This window comes from Spea bombifrons, chromosome 2 (genome assembly GCF_027358695.1).
Source record: "Spea bombifrons isolate aSpeBom1 chromosome 2, aSpeBom1.2.pri, whole genome shotgun sequence".
Lineage (NCBI taxonomy): Eukaryota > Metazoa > Chordata > Amphibia > Anura > Pelobatidae > Spea > Spea bombifrons.
The window spans coordinates 112,875,260-112,896,218 of record NC_071088.1 but is presented as its reverse complement, the minus strand read 5'-3'; the positions used below and the strand labels follow the sequence as shown (position 1 = coordinate 112,896,218).

The window sequence follows — 20,959 nt, the reverse complement described above, 5'->3', positions numbered from 1 at the left end:
CTTTTATGTGTGATTGGAGCAGAAGGTTTTCTGTAGTATACAAACACTTTTTAATTACATAAATCATGTATTTTGCAATAAATTAAGGACACTACATTGGTAAAGTATTTAGGAGGGCAGTAGAGAGCCATAATGAATAACATGGACCCAAAATAGTCAATATAAGGTTGTATTTAAACTTTGTTATATTGTATATCACTCTGCCAGCCCATAAGTAATCACCAAGAACCCTAGAGTAGTATAAACATGATTAGAAAAACACATTTGTCCCCTAGCTCTTTCACCATTGTACTCTATTAGGTGTCCTTACATACATCAGAAGTCTAGTTATGGCGCTCATGGCTCATTATCAATTGCATGTGCCATCTTTCTCTTGATATAGATAATCCTTGACTAAGAGGAAATCACACAAGACATATATATGATATATATTTTTTGCATGGGTAAATTATATCCTGTCCAGAAACACAGAATGCTTGGTTTAGTGATATCTTGGACTGGCCAGCTGGCACACCGGGCAAATGCCTGGGGACCCACCAGACTGCTGCCCAACATTGCTCTATACACCCCTAATCTGAAGCTCTTGCTACATAAGAATAAAAAAACATACCAGGCAGCCCACGCCTGCATGGTGGCCACACTTTAGTCAACTATTGACCTTAGAGTGCTGGGGATCCACAGCCTGGCCCTGTTGGTTGCCTTAGCCCATGGAAACCCATGTAACAGCAGACAAGGAATCAAAGTGACATGCTTTTGTGAATTTGGAGCAGAATTGTTTCTAAACATGCCAATATTGGCATAATTGTAATGTATTTTGTTTGCTATTACGTTAATTAAATGCTTTATAGATTATTCCTTGTATTTTAATAACCTCTGTTCTGGATTTGTGTTTAAGGTTCTTTAGTTACAAAAATTAGCTCCCTTACTGCTTCTAGCCATTTGATCCTCTTTTGTTTTTACATATGCCCATGCGTAATAATACAGTCGGTAAGAGTAGGTCTTGCCTGACCTCTGACAGAACACTAATACAAATGTCTGGTTTAGTGCAGCAGGGAAGAATTTGCCATGCAAAATATTTAATTTTAATAGATCGTAACATGGCATGTACATACTTTGGATAATAGATCAATGTATTTGATTTTTCATGTCTATGGTCTATAGACATTGCTAAATGAAAGATGTGATGGGCACAATTTCAACTTTAAGAATGTATCCCCCTAACACTGCTATATATTGGGCCTTAGTACAATTCTCCTATATTTTAATGCTGAAAGATAAAAGTAGTAGTACATCTGATGTTATACTTTTGCTATTGTAGGATTTAATTGAAAATTATATAAAGTTAATGTTACACTTTGCGGTAAAGAACAAATATCCTATAACTAATCATAGCATTGTAAACAGCATTCAAATACTATTGAAAGTCAAATCATATAAATATTTAATAATGTTGAATTTCTCCTAAATTTTCTCAGGGAATGCTTAATTATAGTCTGTCATGTGACACTAGACACGAGGACACTCATAGGTTGAAAAATGTAATATGAACTGGCAAACTTCTCAGTTGGTTTTCATTGGCTAGTTCCTCTGCAAAACATAATGAACTAGTATAGAAAATTTTTACTGCTTCAAATGTATTTCTAAAATAAATGTGAATAAGCAGTTTGCAGTTTAGTGGTCAAAATCAGTCATTTAAAAGCTGTAATTTCTGTTTTATAGAAAATATGAGTTAGAGGCAGTGAAACGTATTATTCTGTCTAACTGAACTGTTTTTAACCTGTCCAGTAACCTTCACAAGTAAGACAGACAGAATGTGATGCACATCATATAAACGAAATATAAAGCTCAACGTCAGCCTAACATAGAGCAACTTGCTTAACACCTTCCTGTAAAAAAAACAAAGAAATGTTGGGTTGGCTTTACTATCCCTGTGTTTTTTTTAATGTTTACTTCCATTAAATTGGCTTTTCGTTTTGTGTAAATGAATTGAAGGACTATCAAGACACGATATGGCGTCCTTTTGTTTAGTTATAAAATTTCTCATAGTTTACGTCTATAACACTACAGTCTACATTTCTAAAATAGCAAAAGTGTGAGCTATATAATTGTCTTGCCTTGCACTGAATCATTTATTAAATTCCCTTTCTCCAAACGAGGAAACTGCTAAAAATAACGATAGTCTGATTAAGCCATGAGGTTCCAGCAGTGCATCAGAAGTATGAAGTTTAAAGACCAGTTTATAGTTTAACATAATAAGGTTGACTTTATTTAAAAATGAAATGCTATATACAAAATGTATTGTGGTTCTTGTTGCAAATAACTAATAGACGTTATTTTTAACCATTTTATTTAGTTTGTCTCTTTCCTCCAAGTACTACCTCCAAACTTTTTCCTCCCTTCTCATGTGTTTTTCTTTTAAAGCAATTGGTGTTGTAAATTTGTCTTCCTTGTTATGTCACTGTGCTATGTGTAATTGACTATTTGAATCAATAACCAATAGTTTTGCTGATGCTAAGCTGAACCAAATATCAGTTCTTATGGCAGTACACAACTCTAATTTTATTAAAGAAGGCAATAAGGCTTTCTCTGTTAACAGATAACATTATCAAAACTCAGGTGCTTGGCAAACCCAAAAATTGTACTCGTGGAATCACACTACTGTATAGGTAGGCAGGCACTATTCAAGAACCTCACTACTAAATCAAGTAATCCCCTTGTGAATACTACATCAAGGGGATTACTGTTTCACAACTCTCTACAAGTTCTTCAATGGGACAACTGAATAATTTATACCATCTCTAGATCTCAGAATTGCTGCTTTAACAGGCTCTCTCTTCAAACAGGGTTTGTGCCTTATCCAAAATTCCCAAGTGAAATGAATATATAATTCCTTCAATTCACTAATGCTAATTATCCAAATAATATTCAGTGTTTCATGGTAAATAGTCAAAATAAGTATACTCTACGCTGCAACTTGGATTTTCATTACAAACCATGTTTAATTTAAACCAAAACCAGTCTGACATTAAGTCAATATGAATTATACAGTATCGGCCTGGCTATCTAATAAAAAGAATAATAATCTGTTGACTCTAGACAATACAGAGGTTATGTTCTGCTTGGTGACCACTGGAGGTCATAGTTGCTATAGAAAAAGAAAAAAAAGACCTCATGCAGATGTTTATTTGCACATTTCCAGTTAACACTGTTATTTTACGAAAGTATTTAGCATTGTAATTTTAATAGTTGTGTGTCCAACTGATTGTAAGCAGTGAAAAAAAAAATTAGAAAATATTACCTCTATTTTTTTCTGCCTTTACGGTTACTGTAGACATGAACCTATTAATAGAAAACATTAACTGATCACTGTAAAGTTTTGTATATTTTGTAAACATTTTTAGATTGTGAAACTTTCTTTTTTGTATACGACTGTGTGAGTTTAATTTAGAATAATAAAAAAAAGACAAATGTACTCTGTTTATGATGTCTCCAATTATTTATACACACACGATTGACCCTCAACAGCTACACAGTTTGGTTTTTCAGATAAGGATCATTGTTAAACATACCATACTACTCCATAATATCAAGTTCTATTACCTTTAGTTAGTAGACTTTGCACCCATCACTTTGACAATGGAAGTGTAAGATTTCACCAATGTTGTGTTAGCTGCCAAAATCAGCAAACTAACCATTAGGAAACAGTCTAAAAATGCAAAGCAAAGTTAATGTTATTCCTATAGCCCAATTGTCTCATGTCCTCTAACTTTAGTCCTCAATAGTAGGAGTACCAAAGAATGGCATTGTGTTGTGGGCTTTTTGGTCTCTGATGTATCTGTTTAATTGTTTGGGATATATATTGTTTATAGTAAGGTAGCATTTATCCTTGTTGAAGCCAAGCTGTCTGGCAAAACCAGCATAATTTCACGTAGTAACTGTTTTTCTGAAAAGTATACCACTCTAAATGTGCACAAGGTGCAATAAAAAAAAAAACAACAATTTAGTAGGCCAGGATAAACTTGTGAGTCTTGAGAACAGGCAGCTAAAATTGCTGCTTCTATTGGTATACACATAGGTTTTCACATTGCTTGTTTGCTCTTATTAAAGTGTGTATCGCAATTTGGAATAAATCATTACTTTTTAAATCAACAGTTATATTTAAAGAGAAAGGGAGCTTTATATACAACAGAGCATATGCCCATATGTGTTTGTCTAAGATGGTAAACAAAACAGATTGAAACAAGTTATAAGATACAGGAGAGAGTTACATTTAGAGAACTGCACAATGTGTATGTGCCCATCGTACGTACGTACAGCGTATTTTATGCTTTGCGTATTGTAGTAAGGTACCTGCTAGGACACTTCTAGTGCAGCGGGGACGGTATGAGACCCAATATGTTTCCAGGCTTTTATTGTACCAAGTCAAACACACAAAGAAAAACCTACTCCTATTTAGGAGGCTTACTATACAGTAGTCTTCCTTGACTAACAAAGAACTGGCCAGCTAAGCTGGTTTCCCGTATAAAATAAACCAGAATAGACTTCTAACGGATTCCCAAAAGTCGTCTCTCCTACCAGCCCACCTTGTAGCACACTGGTCTGATTTGGCAGAGTTGTGTAAAAATGGAGATTAATTAATCCATGCTGCCTGGGAGAGTTTATGTGACTGCAAAAATGAATGTGTCTGTGTATGTTGACATTCTCTTCCATTACTATCACTTCCTCATGATAACACTCATATCAGCACCAAATGCACTTACAAAGGCAACTTATTAATAAACCATCAACATTCTGAAAAGGAAGTGCTTTTATTTCTTATGTTTTTCCCACATAGATTTAATTTAGACTTCTTGATTTTGTTCTAGAATGAAATTCAAAGTAACTAAGACAACTTGAACAGCAGCTTGTGTAAAACTGAGTTACTGTCAAGTAGCATGTTGTCGTGTTGCCATCAACATAGTGCCAACAGCTGTTGAATTAGTCATGTGTGTCAGATGTTGATTTGGTCAGTGAGCATGTCATTTTTAATTAGTTGGGTCAACTGAAAACCTTTTGATGTTTTGTTTTATTGGTAAGTGAGAAACAGTTTCAGTATTACTACTAACTCCCTTCAGGTTGACCTTGTGTGAAAATCCAAGTTGCACTGCTTTTTATGGGAACCTGTAACTTGCGGTGAAGTATGACTTGCTTGGACTGCACTAAAGATGACATGACTGAGTAGATGAGCATGTCTGAACAACTCAACTTGGCCGCCAACTCAAAATGACTCACATTGTCAATATTGTATATATAATCAATGAGACACATAATTATTCACTTGAAACAAGAGTGACTCAGAAAACACTTCTGTTTCATGAAGAATTAAAAACAATCTTAAAAAATACAGTAACCGTACTGTGCAAATGTTTTAGGCAGGTGTGAAAAATGCCAGAAGCTGTAAATTCGTACCTTAAGTAAAATGTGTGTGGAAAAAAACCACAAAAAATGACCACAAGGTTTGACAAAGGCTGGTAGAATTAGTGCATGGAAAGGGTTGAATTACCAGCATTTGAAATACCTAGGGTTGTTTAGTTTTATAAATATTTATGGTTTGATGGGGGTTAATTCAACTGACCCAGAGAGTTCCCAATTATGTCTATGTCCTATGTTGCTGGCCATGGAAGCCCACTTTGCCACCTACATTCAGACCCCGGCTTCCATGCTCCCTAATCACTTTGCGCTGGCAATTGATGCTGAGCATCGGGATATGAGGCCATGCCCGCACTCTGCATCAATAGCCGGCGCATAATGATGAGGGAGCACTAAAGTGGAGATCTGAAATAACAGACCCCGGTAGGAGGTATGGGGCATGGAATGTGTTCGCTAAAGGGAGAGTTAGGTTTCATCTCCTTGACTTTACTATTCACTATGAAGATCCAAACACCAGTAAGCTTCTGCTGCATAAGAGGTTTGGCTGGCCCTGTATAATGCATAGTTAAATAAGTGAGATTTGTTTTACCCATATTACTTATACATTATACAGGGCCAGCTCAACATTTTGCTTGAGGGAGAAGAAGACAGGGTTAAAACACCACATCCCCTGCAAACTCTCCTGACATATCTGCCTTTGGTGAATAAACCCTGTGGTGTTGTCTGCATTGGAGCCTTGCTTGCTTTGAAGCCTTCATATGCTTAACATAACTGCCCTGCCAGATTCTGGCAAAGCCTCACAGCTACACAGGAAATGTTGTGATTGTCTTTGGGAGTCAAACAATACATGGGAAGCTTGTTCTTGTGTTTTCACAGCATGTCCCTGAAATACAGCAGGGGTTACTGACTAGGGTCAGTGTACATGACAGCACAATGTACACAATATTAGTAAAAAAGACAGTTACACACAAGATATGTGGGATTTACTATAAAATATTTACTAAACATAATTTGCCCTTTGTAGATGCCAGTGAGTTTGATTATATCACAGTATGAGTATATTTGAAGGCAGAGTCCATTAAAATGTATTTTAGGAAAAATTATATATAATATAAATTATTATATTTCCCAATATGTTTATGATGTTATTTGCCACATTTTATTTTAGATCTATTGGTAGATCAATGAAACAACCTCCGAACAGCGGTAGAGGCTAATTCTTTGGGTGAATTCAAACAAGCTATATTGAATCTAAGACAAAACCATGGACTGATTAAGGTCTGAGTCTCTACATAAGGAAAAAGTGGCAGGCTTGATGGGCTGAATGGTTGTTAACTGCCATCATATTCTGTGTTTCTACTGTCATCCAGTAGTCAGTAAGCATTGTGTGTGCATTTATGTTACTCTTGCTTATATGCACACTTGCTCCTATATGTATGACAGGGTTGGGAGATGAGTTCTATTGAACAAAATAGTTGTCCCTTTTAATCCAAGAAACCTTATCAGATAACAAGACACTGCAATCAACCACATATCCCTTGTAAACAGGAAACTCATTTCACATTGTTTAAGAGCAACATTCCTTAAATCAGTAACACAAGTAGACGTGAGTCCATTACAAAATATGCTTCTGTGGTCTAGAAACAATCTTAAAGTATCGACATTATAAGAACGTTGTTATTAATTATCATATTTTAAACCACATAGAGGTAATTAATGAGTTTATTATCTAAATATTTTTTATTATTATTTTAAGACTTTTTTCTAGCATTGCCTGTTTGGTGGAGTATTTCCTCTACTTCAAAGGCTGTCAGGAATGTGTTGACAGCTCCGAATACCAGGCCCTTAACCCCTGCACCCTTCACAGGGAACAGAAACATGCTGAAGAGTTGAAGTCAAACTCACTGTGTGTACTGCCAAAAATATGAATAATTTCCAAAGTTTTTAAAGGGGATTATTGGCTACTTGATTTAAGTCTAAAGTCAGTTTTTTAGCAAGTTAAATCCCTTTTATGCATGTCAGGAATTGTATGAGAGAGAAGTAGGTTGAGTACCTAATACATATATTCAAACCTGGAAAAAAAAAACATTAAAATGGGACCCTATTAACTGTGATATAATTCTTTCCATCATTACAGACCAACCCGGTTTACATAATGCAACAATAGATGCTGTCCTCTGGTCTTAGGGCCGGTATAGCATATCCTTTGCAAAGAAGAACCAAGAAGATCTTGCATTTCGGGGAGGGAAGGAAGTGATTGAATATCCTTTTACGGAGTGCGGCTCCAGAACAAGCGAAGAAGGGGACCTGGTATCCACAGTTGCCATCTGGCACGTCTGGGACTTTAAACCATGTTTAGAAATTATATTTGGGTTGCTATGACACATGGGATTTGTCCAAAACTATTGTACTAAAATGTCATACATCAATATATATTTTTGTAGCTTTAATATGAACCCTGGTATCTATTACTAAATTTCAACATCATCACCAATAGTGTTGTATATATATATATATATATATATATATATATATATATATATTTGGGGAAACAGGATGGCTTATTGTGAAAGGAAATTTGGTATTTCCTTCCTGTTATATAGTACTAATATCAAAGCTGGACAGAGTAGTGGTTCCCAAGTGGCCGTGGAAGGCTTATGGTGCGTGTAGTAGTGTTATGTACACAGTGAAACTTTGAAATATACACGCTTGCATTTCTATGGCATATACAATTTGTTAACCCCTTAATGACAAAGCCCGTACATGTACGGGCTCAAAATGCATTGTTTTCAATGGGTTTAGAGACCGTCCATTGTCCTTAAGGGGTTAAAGTTGGTGGTACAAACTCTGTAGGTTTTATTTCATTTAATGTGTTGAATCATGTCCTTATAAAGTTACATTATCACAATTGAAGAAAATGTATAAATACAAAAGTTATAAATACAATAATGTCACTGTACCTTTTCATTTCACTCATGTGATGTTCATGGCTTAAAAGGAAATATATTATCATGTATGTTACAGAAGTTTCTTTTCACTCAAGAGGTTACTACAAAGTTTCTGGGGTTTATTACATTTTCTAGGCTCCAGTAGTCATAAGGCTGGCCAAACATCATGGGAACAAGACATCAGTAGCTGGAGTGTGAATCTTAAGCGAGCAATGTATTCTGTCTGTGAAGCTTATAGAAATGGATAAGCAGTGGGATTTACATGGATTGAATAACTTTTTATTGGCTTGGAGAAGTGAAAATAATAGGAATATGGATCCAGACATGATCATGGAGGAATCAAATTAACTAGCAATGTTTGGAAAAATTATACTTTATTGCAAACCAAAAACTACACATTTTCTTTCTAATTAGGAAACCCTGGTTACAAAAATATGCTATTAATACACAGTGTGATGATAAAGGCTACAATCTAACATTTCTTTCATTGCTTTTTCAGCATTTTTCTAACCTATTGGTATATGTTCTGCTTTGTTAATCATAAACCAGATTTTACACTAGATTGTTTCGTGTTCTGTACGAATATGTCCTGCAATGTTTGTGTATTGTAAAAGACGTTTTCCTTTTGTATGTTGCATAAGAAAAATAACATATTAAAAAAAAGAATTATCAGCTTGTACACTAAGTTTCCAAAGGTGACAAATTCCTGGAAACACTCTTATGGTCCATTCTGTATCAATTTTACTTCATCAATATATTTTCCCCGGAACATTATATTATCAGTAAAGCATTTGATCGATAGTAGGAAAACTAATGTTTGTTACCTCAAGCCAAGATAAAGGTTCACATAACTAGGGGCACTGCAATTATTATTATTTATTGTTTTATATAGCGCCATCAAATTCTGTAGCACCCATTGCAATGCTCCTAAATTGATGATAGTATCTACCCTCAACTAAAAAGTAATTATTTCTAAAAATGAATTCATTCATGAGTATAACCCATTGGTTGAACATAATGAATCCAATGCCCACTTGATTCATACAATGGTAGTGGTTCCCTCCTATGCATTCTTGTGTAGGAAAAGTGCGGCTAGCTAGGAAAGCATTTGCTGCAAATGTCAGATTTGCCTGTTTCTGCAGAGTTTATTTTGTATCCTATATATGATGATAGATTAACAACAAAAGGTAAAATTACCTTATTTACATTGTAACTAAAATTTTCATCTTGGCTGTCCACTCCTAAAAATTATATGAAGAATACAAATGAGATGTATTTGTTTGTCTCAAACCACATATTCTAATTAACTGACATATGACACTTCTGATTTCCCATTTTAAAGCCATCATTTTAGAGTTAAGTTTCAATAATTCATTTTCTGTTGGGAATTTTTCTTTTTGTGTTCAACTTTTGGGATTTAATTTCTGTACTCGATATTTTTTAAAATTATGGCATTTTTGTGTTTGAAAATGAATCTTCTTCCAAGACAACTTTAAGCTAGAAGGAATGGCACTTCTCTTTGTTCAAAGTGTTGTTGATCTTGGGCAATTCCCTAACTCTAGAATAGGCAAAGCATCCCACACCTGAACATTCCCTGCACCATATTTAATTAAAAGTAAGTTTTACACACTGTGGTGTTAGGTTCCCATTGTCAGCGACTGTCATACAAGTATAACAGCGGTCAATGAAAGTGGTAGAGTCCAGTATGCAGGTAAGAGTCAGCACGGTGAAACAGGACAGCTGGGTCTGGTACACAAGAGGTTAACGTAATCAGGATAGCCGGGTCTGGTACACAAGAGGTTAACGTATTCAGGATAGCTGGGTCTGGTACACGAGAGGTTAACGTAATCAGCATAGCCGGGTCTGGTACATGAGAGGGTAACGTAATCAGCATAGCCGGGTCTGGTACACGAAGGGTTAACAGGGATAGCAAAAGAAAGCACGTCTACTGGGCACAATAACTGAGCACTGACTGAGTCTCAGTGCTCAGTTTTTGAAAAGCCAGCTAACAGACACCACGCCCAGGGGCGTGATGCTACACTAGTGTGTTCCCTGCCCACGGTGTGGGAGAACACGTAAAGTTACTGGAGACGAGGCTGAGGCGGAGGGAACGCAGGACGCGACGCGGGACCTGGTGTTCGGACCGAGCGGGTATTCAGGTGAGTTACTCCGCTTGGTCCCGGGACCCTGATACCCATGAATTCCAAATTCTGATTTATCAGTATGCATTAAGTTTTTCCAGTTTTCCATAGTAAAATTTCTGTGTTGTTTGGGCCATGCTAAACATTAAGAGAATTTTAATCAAAAAATTATTTAAAGATAAGTGCTGAAGCATGTAGCGTGAAAAAAGACCCATCCAGCCAATAAGTATGGGATTAAAATTCTAGTGCTGCTGCTCTGCATGAGCGCAACGTATTAGGAATTGGACATCTGGGTGACGTTACTGCCAATGCTACTGGCAGGGCCGGATTAAGAGCATCATGGGCCTGGTACAAATTGAAATAGAGTAAATAACAGAAAACCTTTACTTTTTTCATTGATTTCTGGGCCTAGAAAGTTTTGTCCTCGGAAGTGACTACAGATTCAAGAGAGATTCAGCCAGCCCCCTCTTATGTATTGTTGCCCCTACTACCTTGTATACTTATTCCACACACTCCCCCCCACTTTACTATCATGTCATCATCGACATAATTTTTTTGGTTACTTTACATTTTTCCGGACTTTCCCCACCTGCTCTTTGCTCTCCTACACAAGGAACTCCGTTGAACTCCGTGTGAGCCCGCCCCTTTGAGCATCAAGTCACGTCGCTAAGGCGGGACGAAAAGCCTCACTGAGGCATTAGGCAGCATGGCGTCTACAAGCCAGACACTTTAACTTTAGGTGGCGGTCGGAGGTGGTCGTGAGGCCGAATCAGCCGCATTGAATCACGCAGCTTCGGTGCTCAACTGGCCTCTGCACTGGCCAGCCCACCAGAATGTCTCTTGGTTTCCCGGTGGGCCAGTCCGGCCCAGTACTCTTTTTGGGTAGAGGCCAGGAGCTGCGGCTCCATCAGCCCCTACATTAATCCGACCCTGGCTACTTAGGGTTTCCATTTCCAACTCTTCATTGAGTATGCTCCTTTTGTGTTGCATCTTATGCACCCTACAGGCAAGCATGCCCCTCCAAGTTTTCAAACAATTAAGGGTCTACTGGCCCTTTAAGATTGGGTCACAGCGGGTGGCCAGCATGTATTCTGGGGTGTCCTTTGGAGGCTTGCAAAATGTATACACTTGATAGAACTGTTGTAAGAAGAGGCTTTGTCGATAATAACTTATTTAATATACATTATGTTTTTATGCCTACAAGTTTTCAGGTTTTATGGATATAAATTACCGTATGTGCTCAATTATAAGACAGCTCTGATTATAAGACCACCCCCCGAATTTTGAATATTAATTTAGGAAAAAAATAAAAAGGCTGAATATAAGACTACCCTATAGGGAAAAAGTTTTGCTAGTAAATATTAATTCACATGTGTGACAGAACCTTCAATCAACGGGGCCCCTGGAGAGGCCTGACTGCCAGCCTCCTCCCTACTGACTATGGGCCTTGACTTTGTAAAGTCTTCTGTGGCTACCCCCAGCAGTATATCATCCCGTCACTTGCTGAGGGGATTATCTCTGGCAGACAGCCAGGATCTGCAAGCAGGGAGTGACCGCCATTGTTTCACTAATATCAGACCCCCCCCACACCCCATGGTGCACTACTATGTTGCCCCCCCTCCCCCCCAGCTCCACCACTATTGTATTATTTTGAATTATTTATTGTTTTTTATATAGCGCCATCAAATTCTGTTGCGCTGTACAATGGGTAGACAGGACATAACAAGTAGTATGTAACATAACAAATTGACTAACAGAGACATCAGGTGAAGAGGGCCCTGCTCAAATGAGCTTACACCAGTATAGACATTTACCCCGGTCATCCCTGGAACTGATTTTGGCCAGTAATAGACAGTGGAGGTTGGGACCCTATTGTATTGTTAAACCCGTTACTGCCCCGTTGTCTCAGGGAGGCAGATTAAGGGGGCGGTTTGTATCCCAAAATCTTGTTTTATGTTAATGTGTGTTTTGCTGGATATATCCAGCCGTGTGTCTTAAATAAAGTAGCCTTCATTTTGTTTTATACCCTACACTGAGTCTCGGCTAGTAACTGGGAAACCGTGGAAAGTGTGTTGTCCCAGGCTAAGGGAGCACAAGTCATCGGAGGTAGTCAGTCGGACTATCCAGCTCCGTGACAACAATTTTTTCATATTTAATAAAAACTATGATTGAGAAAAAAGATTTTTTTATTTCCTTTTATTTGCCACTCTGCCCCCAGATATGCCTTATACCCCTGTATATGCCACTCTGCCCCCCAGAAATGCCTTATACCCCCTTTATGCCACTCTGTTCTGGCAAGCAGCTTCCACGCTCTCTCCCATCACGAAATGCGTGGTCATGTGATGTTGTGTCTATGCGTGTACAGGAGTGACGCGTATTTGTGACCTCATCCTGTATCTAACCTACTCTGCTCCACGAGATCCATCATACGGTCTCATTAAAAGATGCAAATATTGTATTCTACCTTCTATGACCAAATAAACATGCCATTCTTTTTGGTTTCAACATGCACCTTAAATAGAAATCCCCAAAGTGTTTAAGGGTAGCCTGATGCTGTGGATTTCCCTGCCCCATTGTCTTTGGGAATGGTCAGAATCTTAGAAAAGGTTGAGGCTCTCTCAAATATGATCCCATACTTTACTACAGTGGTACAGACACTGATGTAAATACAGGGGTCAACCCCTGCGACCCTTTGTTCCTGTCTCCTCATACCAATTCAAAATAGTTTAGAAAGGGTCCTTCTGACCTTGAACTTGTGTGTGAGCATGGATGTATAATTGTGTGTGTGTGTGTGTGAGAGCATGCATGTGTAATTGTGTGTGTGAGAACATGCATGTATAATTGTGTGTGAGCATGGATGGATGTGTAAGTGTGTGTATGAGCATGCATGCGTAATTGTGTGTGTGTGAGGATTCTTGTGTAGGTATTTGTGAGCATGTATGTTTAAGTGGGGTGAGATGGAGTGTGTGTTAGAATGAATGTGTATGTCTGTGTTAGTGAGTATGAGTAAGTTGATGTAATTGTGTTTACATATATGTGTATTTTTAAAGGGGGAAAGGGGCAAGGAAGGCACAAACAAGTTGTCTGGGGGAAATGATGGCACAGACTAGCTGTTGGGGGGGCCTGGGGCAATTTTCACACCAGTGCCCTGTGATTTCTAGTTACACCCCTGAGTACAAACCAGACTAGTCATTTCTTTCCATGACAGTATGAGTTGTGGTGGTGCTAGCACATGTAGGCGAATCAGTGGCATGGCCTTGCTGCTGCTTCTGCAAACTGTTAGGAGCAACACATTTACAATCAAATTATTAGATGATGAGTTGCTTGACTCCTCTTCCTCTGTCTCATAACTTAAATCCGTGGAAGTAAGGCCCTCTTCTGCTGCAAGATTAGACCTTCACTTTTCTTTCCAACTTTCTTCTGGTAAAAGTAGACCTGCTGGTATCATCTGAAAGTGCCTGCTCATGTTTGTTCTGGATATTGGTAACATTACAGGGCTGGCAAGCAAATTTACAAGCAATTTTCACCTATGATCTAACCAATCAAATCCAACTTTCTTCTGGTAAAAGTAGACCTGCTGGTATCATCTGAAAGTGCCTGCTCATGTTTGTTCTGGATATTGGTAACATTACAGGGCTGGCAAGCAAATTTACAAGCAATTTTCACCTATGATCTAACCAATCAAATCCAACTTTCTTCTGGTAAAAGTAGACCTGCTGGTATGATCTGAAAGTGCCTGCTCATGTTTGTTCTGGATATTGGTAACATTACAGGGCTGGCAAGCAAATTTACAAGCAATTTTCACCTATGATCTAACCAAGGCACTAGCACATGTCCCTTCCCCCAGGAGTAACTAAAATTTCACCTTACTTTGGTAGCTAGAGCGGAGAAGATTTTACCACTAGGGCCAGGATATTTGCTAGCACTACTACTGCTACGGCATGTAGCTGGTTGTATCTCCAAGGCTTATATCTAGTTGGTTCTGGTGTACCAAGGTTCATCTGACTGTTTTGTTTTAAATGCCTGCCTACTCTGCCCACACTACATAATGGTAGTTAGGCATTCTGCTGCTATAATACTTTAACTGCTATCCTAATAGTCTTTGTTAAATAGAAGTTTAAAGCAACGTTACACTTAAACTCTTAGGTATATACATTCTATACATAATGCCAAAACAGATTTCTAAGATTTTATAATTTATTTTTAATATTTGAAAAAAAGAAACAGTGCTTTTCAGTAATCGAAATACAAAGAAAAACTGTTTCAAAATATAGATTCCAGATTTATTTTAGTGGAATGGCAATACAAACGTGAAATCATAACAAAGTTTTGCTCTTTTGAGATCTTAGTAAATCACAGAATACTCTGTACAGTCAGATGGCTTCCCAAGAGACAATCGTTTTTGTTTTTTCTGTGGATCAGAAAAGTGCCTCTGGTACAATGTGTTTTGAATGATACATAATACATAGCCCAGTAGTTTATTAGACATATACAAAATTCAGATATGTATCCCTTACTGTGGTAATTGCCCATTAACTAAGCACAGATAAAACATTCTCTCAATGAATGTTTATATTCTTAACATAAAAACATTGTGTCATATTTTTACAGAAAAAATATTTGTAAACATATATAAACCTATGATGTTTGTATGTTATATTTTTGCAATTATATGGAAAAGCTTATTTAAAAATATACTTTACAAAAGGTACTCAGCAGTTCAAACATATAAATGAATGAAGATCAGTAGTATAGCCAATTTTGATGTACTTTAGCATTGAGGCTCTATGCAGTTTATCAGAATCAATTGATTGTCAATATAGCAAATTTGGGTTTCCATGGTATGTTGGGCCACAGTTCTCATGAAACATGAAAAAAAAACAACCTGGATTTAAGTTGCTCTAAAACATGAATAGCCTATTAAGCATTTTCATAAAACTATATATAAAAAAGAGTACACAGGAACAACAAAGCAACAGAACAGTGCCTTTATAACAAGTTTCCATGGCTAAGCATTAGTTATTTTAATAATCTAGTCTGATTGTTCCCAGCATGAAATTTTAAAACAATATTTTCTTTAACAGGATATATGTCACCTGAGACTTTTGTATCTTCAGATAATGGTATTATTTAGTCATTGATTTCCATGCAATTATTCTTACAATACAATATTTCAGGAAATTACAACAGAGCTGTAATGTGTATGAAAACTGCATTGGTTGTCTCAATAATTTTATTTGGCTTTACTGAGATTTAAAGGGCATTCATTGGTATATATCGAAATAGGAGTTGATCCAGTTGATATCTAAAGCTGATGGTAGAGGTACTTATGTTTGATTACTCAAAATCTTTTTCATAGTCTTGTTCACAGTATTGTAATTGGCATACATTTTAAAAGTACAGAATATTCACGTGAGGAAATGCTGTATCAAAATACTGTATTTCTTTTTTAAGTTCTTTAAACCAAACACGCCATCTAGACTACGCTATCCCTCCTTCCAGAATGATTACGTCAGATTGATTTGCCTGTGGGACATTTTCTTTTGTGATTACAACGGAGTGATCAGTGGTGGAGGTGGAGTGTTCCTGAGGGCTTGTACCATCTGTTTTTTCCTTGGGTATATATTTAACCACTGCATTGATGAACTTGCCCCTGAAGTCCTTGCTCAATAAATTATAAAGAATTGGATTGGCCACACAGTGAGTAAGTGATAAGCAGTCAATCAAATCATAGAAAAAGTAAAGAATATGAACAAGAAAACAGTGCAGGTTGATGTGGCTTCCATGTAGGGTCAGTAATATCAAGGTCACATGGTAGGGAAGCCAACTGACAAGGAACGTCAATATGTAGGCATAGATGAGCCGGCAGTGTTTACTGTTCTCTGGTCTGCCAGAATACTTGATGTAGTAGGCAGTCATCAAGCTGAAGACGAGTATTATTGAGAAGGGAATTACAAATCCTAGAATAGTGGTCAGTAGGCTAACAGCTAGAGCCCATTCATCATAGATCTCAAATGGTGCCATGAACATGCACACAGGGTCAGAACCATCTATGAGCTGAAAATGTGAGACCTCTGGTAAGGGAAATATGGCAGACAACACCCAAATTCCAATGCAAAGTCCCTTGCGAATGCGTTGCTGATTCTGCCTCCAGAATACAGAGGAAGACGTTAGAGTCAGGTAACGGTCTACACTTAAAGCTGTTAGGAAAAAGATACTACTGAACATATTGACAAAGTAAAAATAGTGTGTAAATCGACACAAAAACCCACCCCAAAGCCATGTATATTCCAACATTGTTTCCAGCATCCAGAAAGGCAAGGTAAGAACCACCCCAAGATCTGCCACAGCCATGTTGAAGATATAGAGATTGATTGAACTTTTGCTTCTTCGTGATTGCCAGTTGACCCACAGCACTAGAAGGTTCCCAGCCAAACCCAAAACAAATATAATGAGATAAAGTATGAACAGGAAGACCTGTTTTACTCCATCATCCAACTCAATATCACAGACAGAGAATGATCTATTCAGGTAATCCAAAATGTCTGTCCAGTTGTGGAACTCAAACTCATTTAGCATTATTGTGTTGAGATTATCGTCTGGGTCTGGTTCAGCCATTGCAAGTGAGACAGAGAATTTCTGCAAAAGAAAAGAAAAATGATTATTCAAATAACCCCATAAAAAAACCCATACAAAAAAACAAATAATATAATTAGTATCTCAATTATTGGCAGAACTAGGAGCAAATATGTTGCTCATAGCTATTCATTCTAAAACTAAAATAAATAAAAATCACAATCAAACCATAAATAATTTTAGGTTAATATAAAAGAAACAGCATTAACTATAAAATTACTTGATTTTCACAATGTGATGAACATTTCTGAAGTGTAAAACAGCCTCATATCCTAAAGTGTGTTTTATAATTATATACAATGATATAACATCACAGGTGCATAATAAATAAGAATATTTCCTTAACATCAAAGTTACGTTTTTGGTTAATATATTAATAAATCTAACATCAAAATACAGAGCTATAAATAAACATTGCAGTATTTATTATGTGCATATTGTTTTGACCAATACATTTGGAAGTACACTAGCAAGAAAAAGTAAGTGAACCCTTTGGAATTACCAGCATTTAGGTATACATTTGTCTTCAAACATTCACAGTGTGGTTTGCAAAAAGTATGTGCACCCCTAAATTACTCACTTCAACAAAAGCTTATTGGAGTCAGGAATTAGCAAATCTGGAGTCCAAATAATGATTTGAAGTGGTGTTTTAGAGCTACTTTGACAAAAAAAAACCCTAATTTTTTTTTTTGTTTGCAATTCTCAAGAAGCATCTGCAATTTTAACCATTCCTCAGAAAAATAAATCTCAGAAGCTCTACAAATATGAATTGTTGATTTGCATACAGCTGGAAAGTATTACAAAGTAATCTCTAGGAGTTTACATATTTATCAGTCTACAGTTACACAAATTGTTTAGAAATGAAGATGATTTAGTACTGTGGCTAATCTCCCTAGAAGTGGGAGTCAAGCCAAGGTGACTCCATAGGTACACTGCAGAATGCTCAAAAAAAATATAGAACCCTAGAGTAACAGCTAATCGCTTGCAGCAATAATTGGAACTGGTTAAGTCTGTTCATGAATTTACCAATATGCAAAACATTGAACAGGCACAGAGTCAATGGCAGGACACCATAGAGGAGGCTGCTATTCGCATGCCAGAAATTTGCCAAAGTGCACCTTGACACTCAAGAATGCTACTGGGAAAATGTTTTGTGGACTCATGAAAGGTTCAATTGTTCACAAAGACAATACAGCACTGTGTATGGTGTAAAAAGGGCATATTCAATTGTGTTACGTAAAAATATCACCCCAAACTGCAGTAGGATGGAGGGACCATCAAAATTCCCCATGAACCTTGTGCAAGTCTGATCTTCAGCTAGTAGAAGGTTATTCCTGCCAAAGAGATTAGACCAGTAATGTCCACCATCAGGGGGTACAACTATTACATTTGTAAGGGGCCTGGTGACAGTCGCCTTCTTTTTTTTAAACAAAAACCTTTTCTCTGCTTTATCACTTGGTGGCCACTTGTGTGAATTGATAAGGGATTTTTATTTGCTACACACAGCTCAGTGAGGGCTGCAGCCAACACCAGAAAGAAACCCACTGTGTGTGTGTGATATATCTGTGTGTGAATTTTTGCATGTGATTGCGTTTGTCTGTTTGTATGTTTGCAATGTTTGCTAATAACTAGTGCCCCAAACAACTTGCCTATGCCATTTATGCCCAAAACAGCTTGCCTGTGCCATCCTTGTGGCAAACAGCTCATCAGCGCTCCCAAACAGCTTGTCCGTGCCATCTGTGCTTCAAACTGCTTGTCAGTGCCCCCAGTTTATTTGTGCCTTCTGTGGCCACAAACAGTAATTGCTACAAAACAATGGGAAGTTTAACCCTTTCAAAACATGTTACAAAGGTTTATATATTTAAAATAAAATATATAGCTTGTAGCACTACAATCCAGTATTTGAGGAACATTCGTTCTGAAACATGAGGCTTTTCTGAGCTATCTTTGCCCCCAAACAGCATGGCTGTGTCAGCTTTGCCCCAAACAGCTTGTCAGTGCCATCTTTGTCACGAAAAAATGAGTAGAATAGAAAATCCTGGTGGTGGTGGGAGGGGGGTGCATCTGAAAAAGGGTGGCCCAGACTATTTGTTCTATAAGAACTCCTGCACATATTTCCCTATAAAAATAATTAATTTAATGATGAAATATGCATATAATGATAAACCAGCAAAGCAAACTTATGTTGTCAAAGTGGACTTTACCTTACATTTATATAGTAACGTAGTAACATAGTTCATAAGGTTGAAAAAAGACCAAAGTCCATCAAGTTCAATCTATATACATATTGTGTCCCTACTGTGTTGATCCAGAGGAAGGCAAAAAACCCTTATGAAGCAGATGCAAATTGCCCCATACCAGGGGGAAAATTCCTTCCCGACTACAAATATGGCAATGAGAATAAATCCCTAGCGATGGTAGATTTCTTAGCTTTACTTGGATCAAGGAAAATTTTAGGAGATTTTTTCTTTGCTAAAAGAAATGTCTAGGCTATATATGTAGCAGAAGATGTAAAAACATATAGTATGTAAAAATCTACTTCTTTTAAATTTTTATGTGGTTGCTTTGAATAACATCACACCAAAAAATGTATCAATTAATTAATCAATTAATTAATTAAAAAAACTGTAAATATACACTGAGGAGGTCTTGTATCCAATATGATTTAAATGCAAGTTAGTTTTATGGAGACGGGTTTTGGAAGAAATTACTGCTTTTAATGATGTGTAATTAAATAAACTGACTTGTCTACTGTCATAGTTTTAAAAAAGTATACTCTGATTTGTATACTCTGATTTGTATACTCTGATTTGTTTTGTTGTTATTTTTAGGATGTTTTGATGTGATGTTTATATATATATATATATATATATATATATATATATATATATATATATATATATATATATATATATATATAGCATTGGAAATGTTTTGCCACAGATGTGGATGTTCAAACATACACTGGCAGTTACATAATGAAAGGGACAAATCCAGCCTTGGAAAGCTAAGCCTCTTTATTGTAAGGCAGTTATAGCAAATAGGAGCCTAATCCCAACTGTAACTGTGTTGATGTTGCAAGTGGACTGCTAGTTATCTGCAGGCAATACAACAGACTAGTTCCATAACTTTACTGGATGTGATGCTACTTATTAATAATTAATAAATCCATTATGATGCATATTAAGTATCTTGCACAGGATTCTTGTCAGAAACGTGTGTCATTTAAGTCTACAAACGGTTTATTTCTATATCACCCTACCTTAGCAGCCAGCACATACATTCTGAGGACTACAGCCACCATGAATAAATAGAAATATTACAATATAAACATATAGATCCATTAATCAATTTTTTTAATAGACACGCAGACTATAAAAATTGTTTAATGCAAAACAATTAGCTCTAATAATGCTTGCTACACCACACACAATCTACCATTCCAGTTTATTTAACTGGAACACAAGTAGTGTATACTATCTAGATACAACATGCTGCAATAATGCATATACAATTGATATCAGAAATCACTGATACTGCCTTCAATCACATTACACTGTTCGATATAAAATAAGTAAAGGTCAAATAATATGTAGTATTTCCGCTGTGGCTTATTCATTTTAGCACTATGTACAACAATAAAGGCAATATATGTACAACACCTGTATTGTGCAGAAGAGTATGTACATCTAGTGGGGACCTCTAATGATTTCTTACCTGAGAATGAGACAGATGAATACGCCAGCAATCCGGTATCTTTTGGTATCTTTGAGAGTACTGCAAAACTTCTCTACACCAAATGACATGGGTTATTTTACACTTGCT

General features: G+C 36.9%; 1 protein-coding gene across 1 annotated transcript; it reads right to left on the bottom strand.

Moving 5' to 3' along the window:
• Positions 1–15,471: 15,471 nt before the first annotated feature.
• GPR182 (G protein-coupled receptor 182) lies at positions 15,472–20,959 on the bottom strand. The gene is made up of 2 exons (XM_053455707.1): positions 20,852–20,959; positions 15,472–17,137 (listed from the first exon to the last, which is right to left on the bottom strand). Exon 2 carries the CDS (start codon positions 17,114–17,116, stop codon positions 15,980–15,982), a length of 1,137 nt encoding a protein of 378 aa, XP_053311682.1. The 5' UTR covers positions 17,117–17,137; positions 20,852–20,959; the 3' UTR covers positions 15,472–15,979.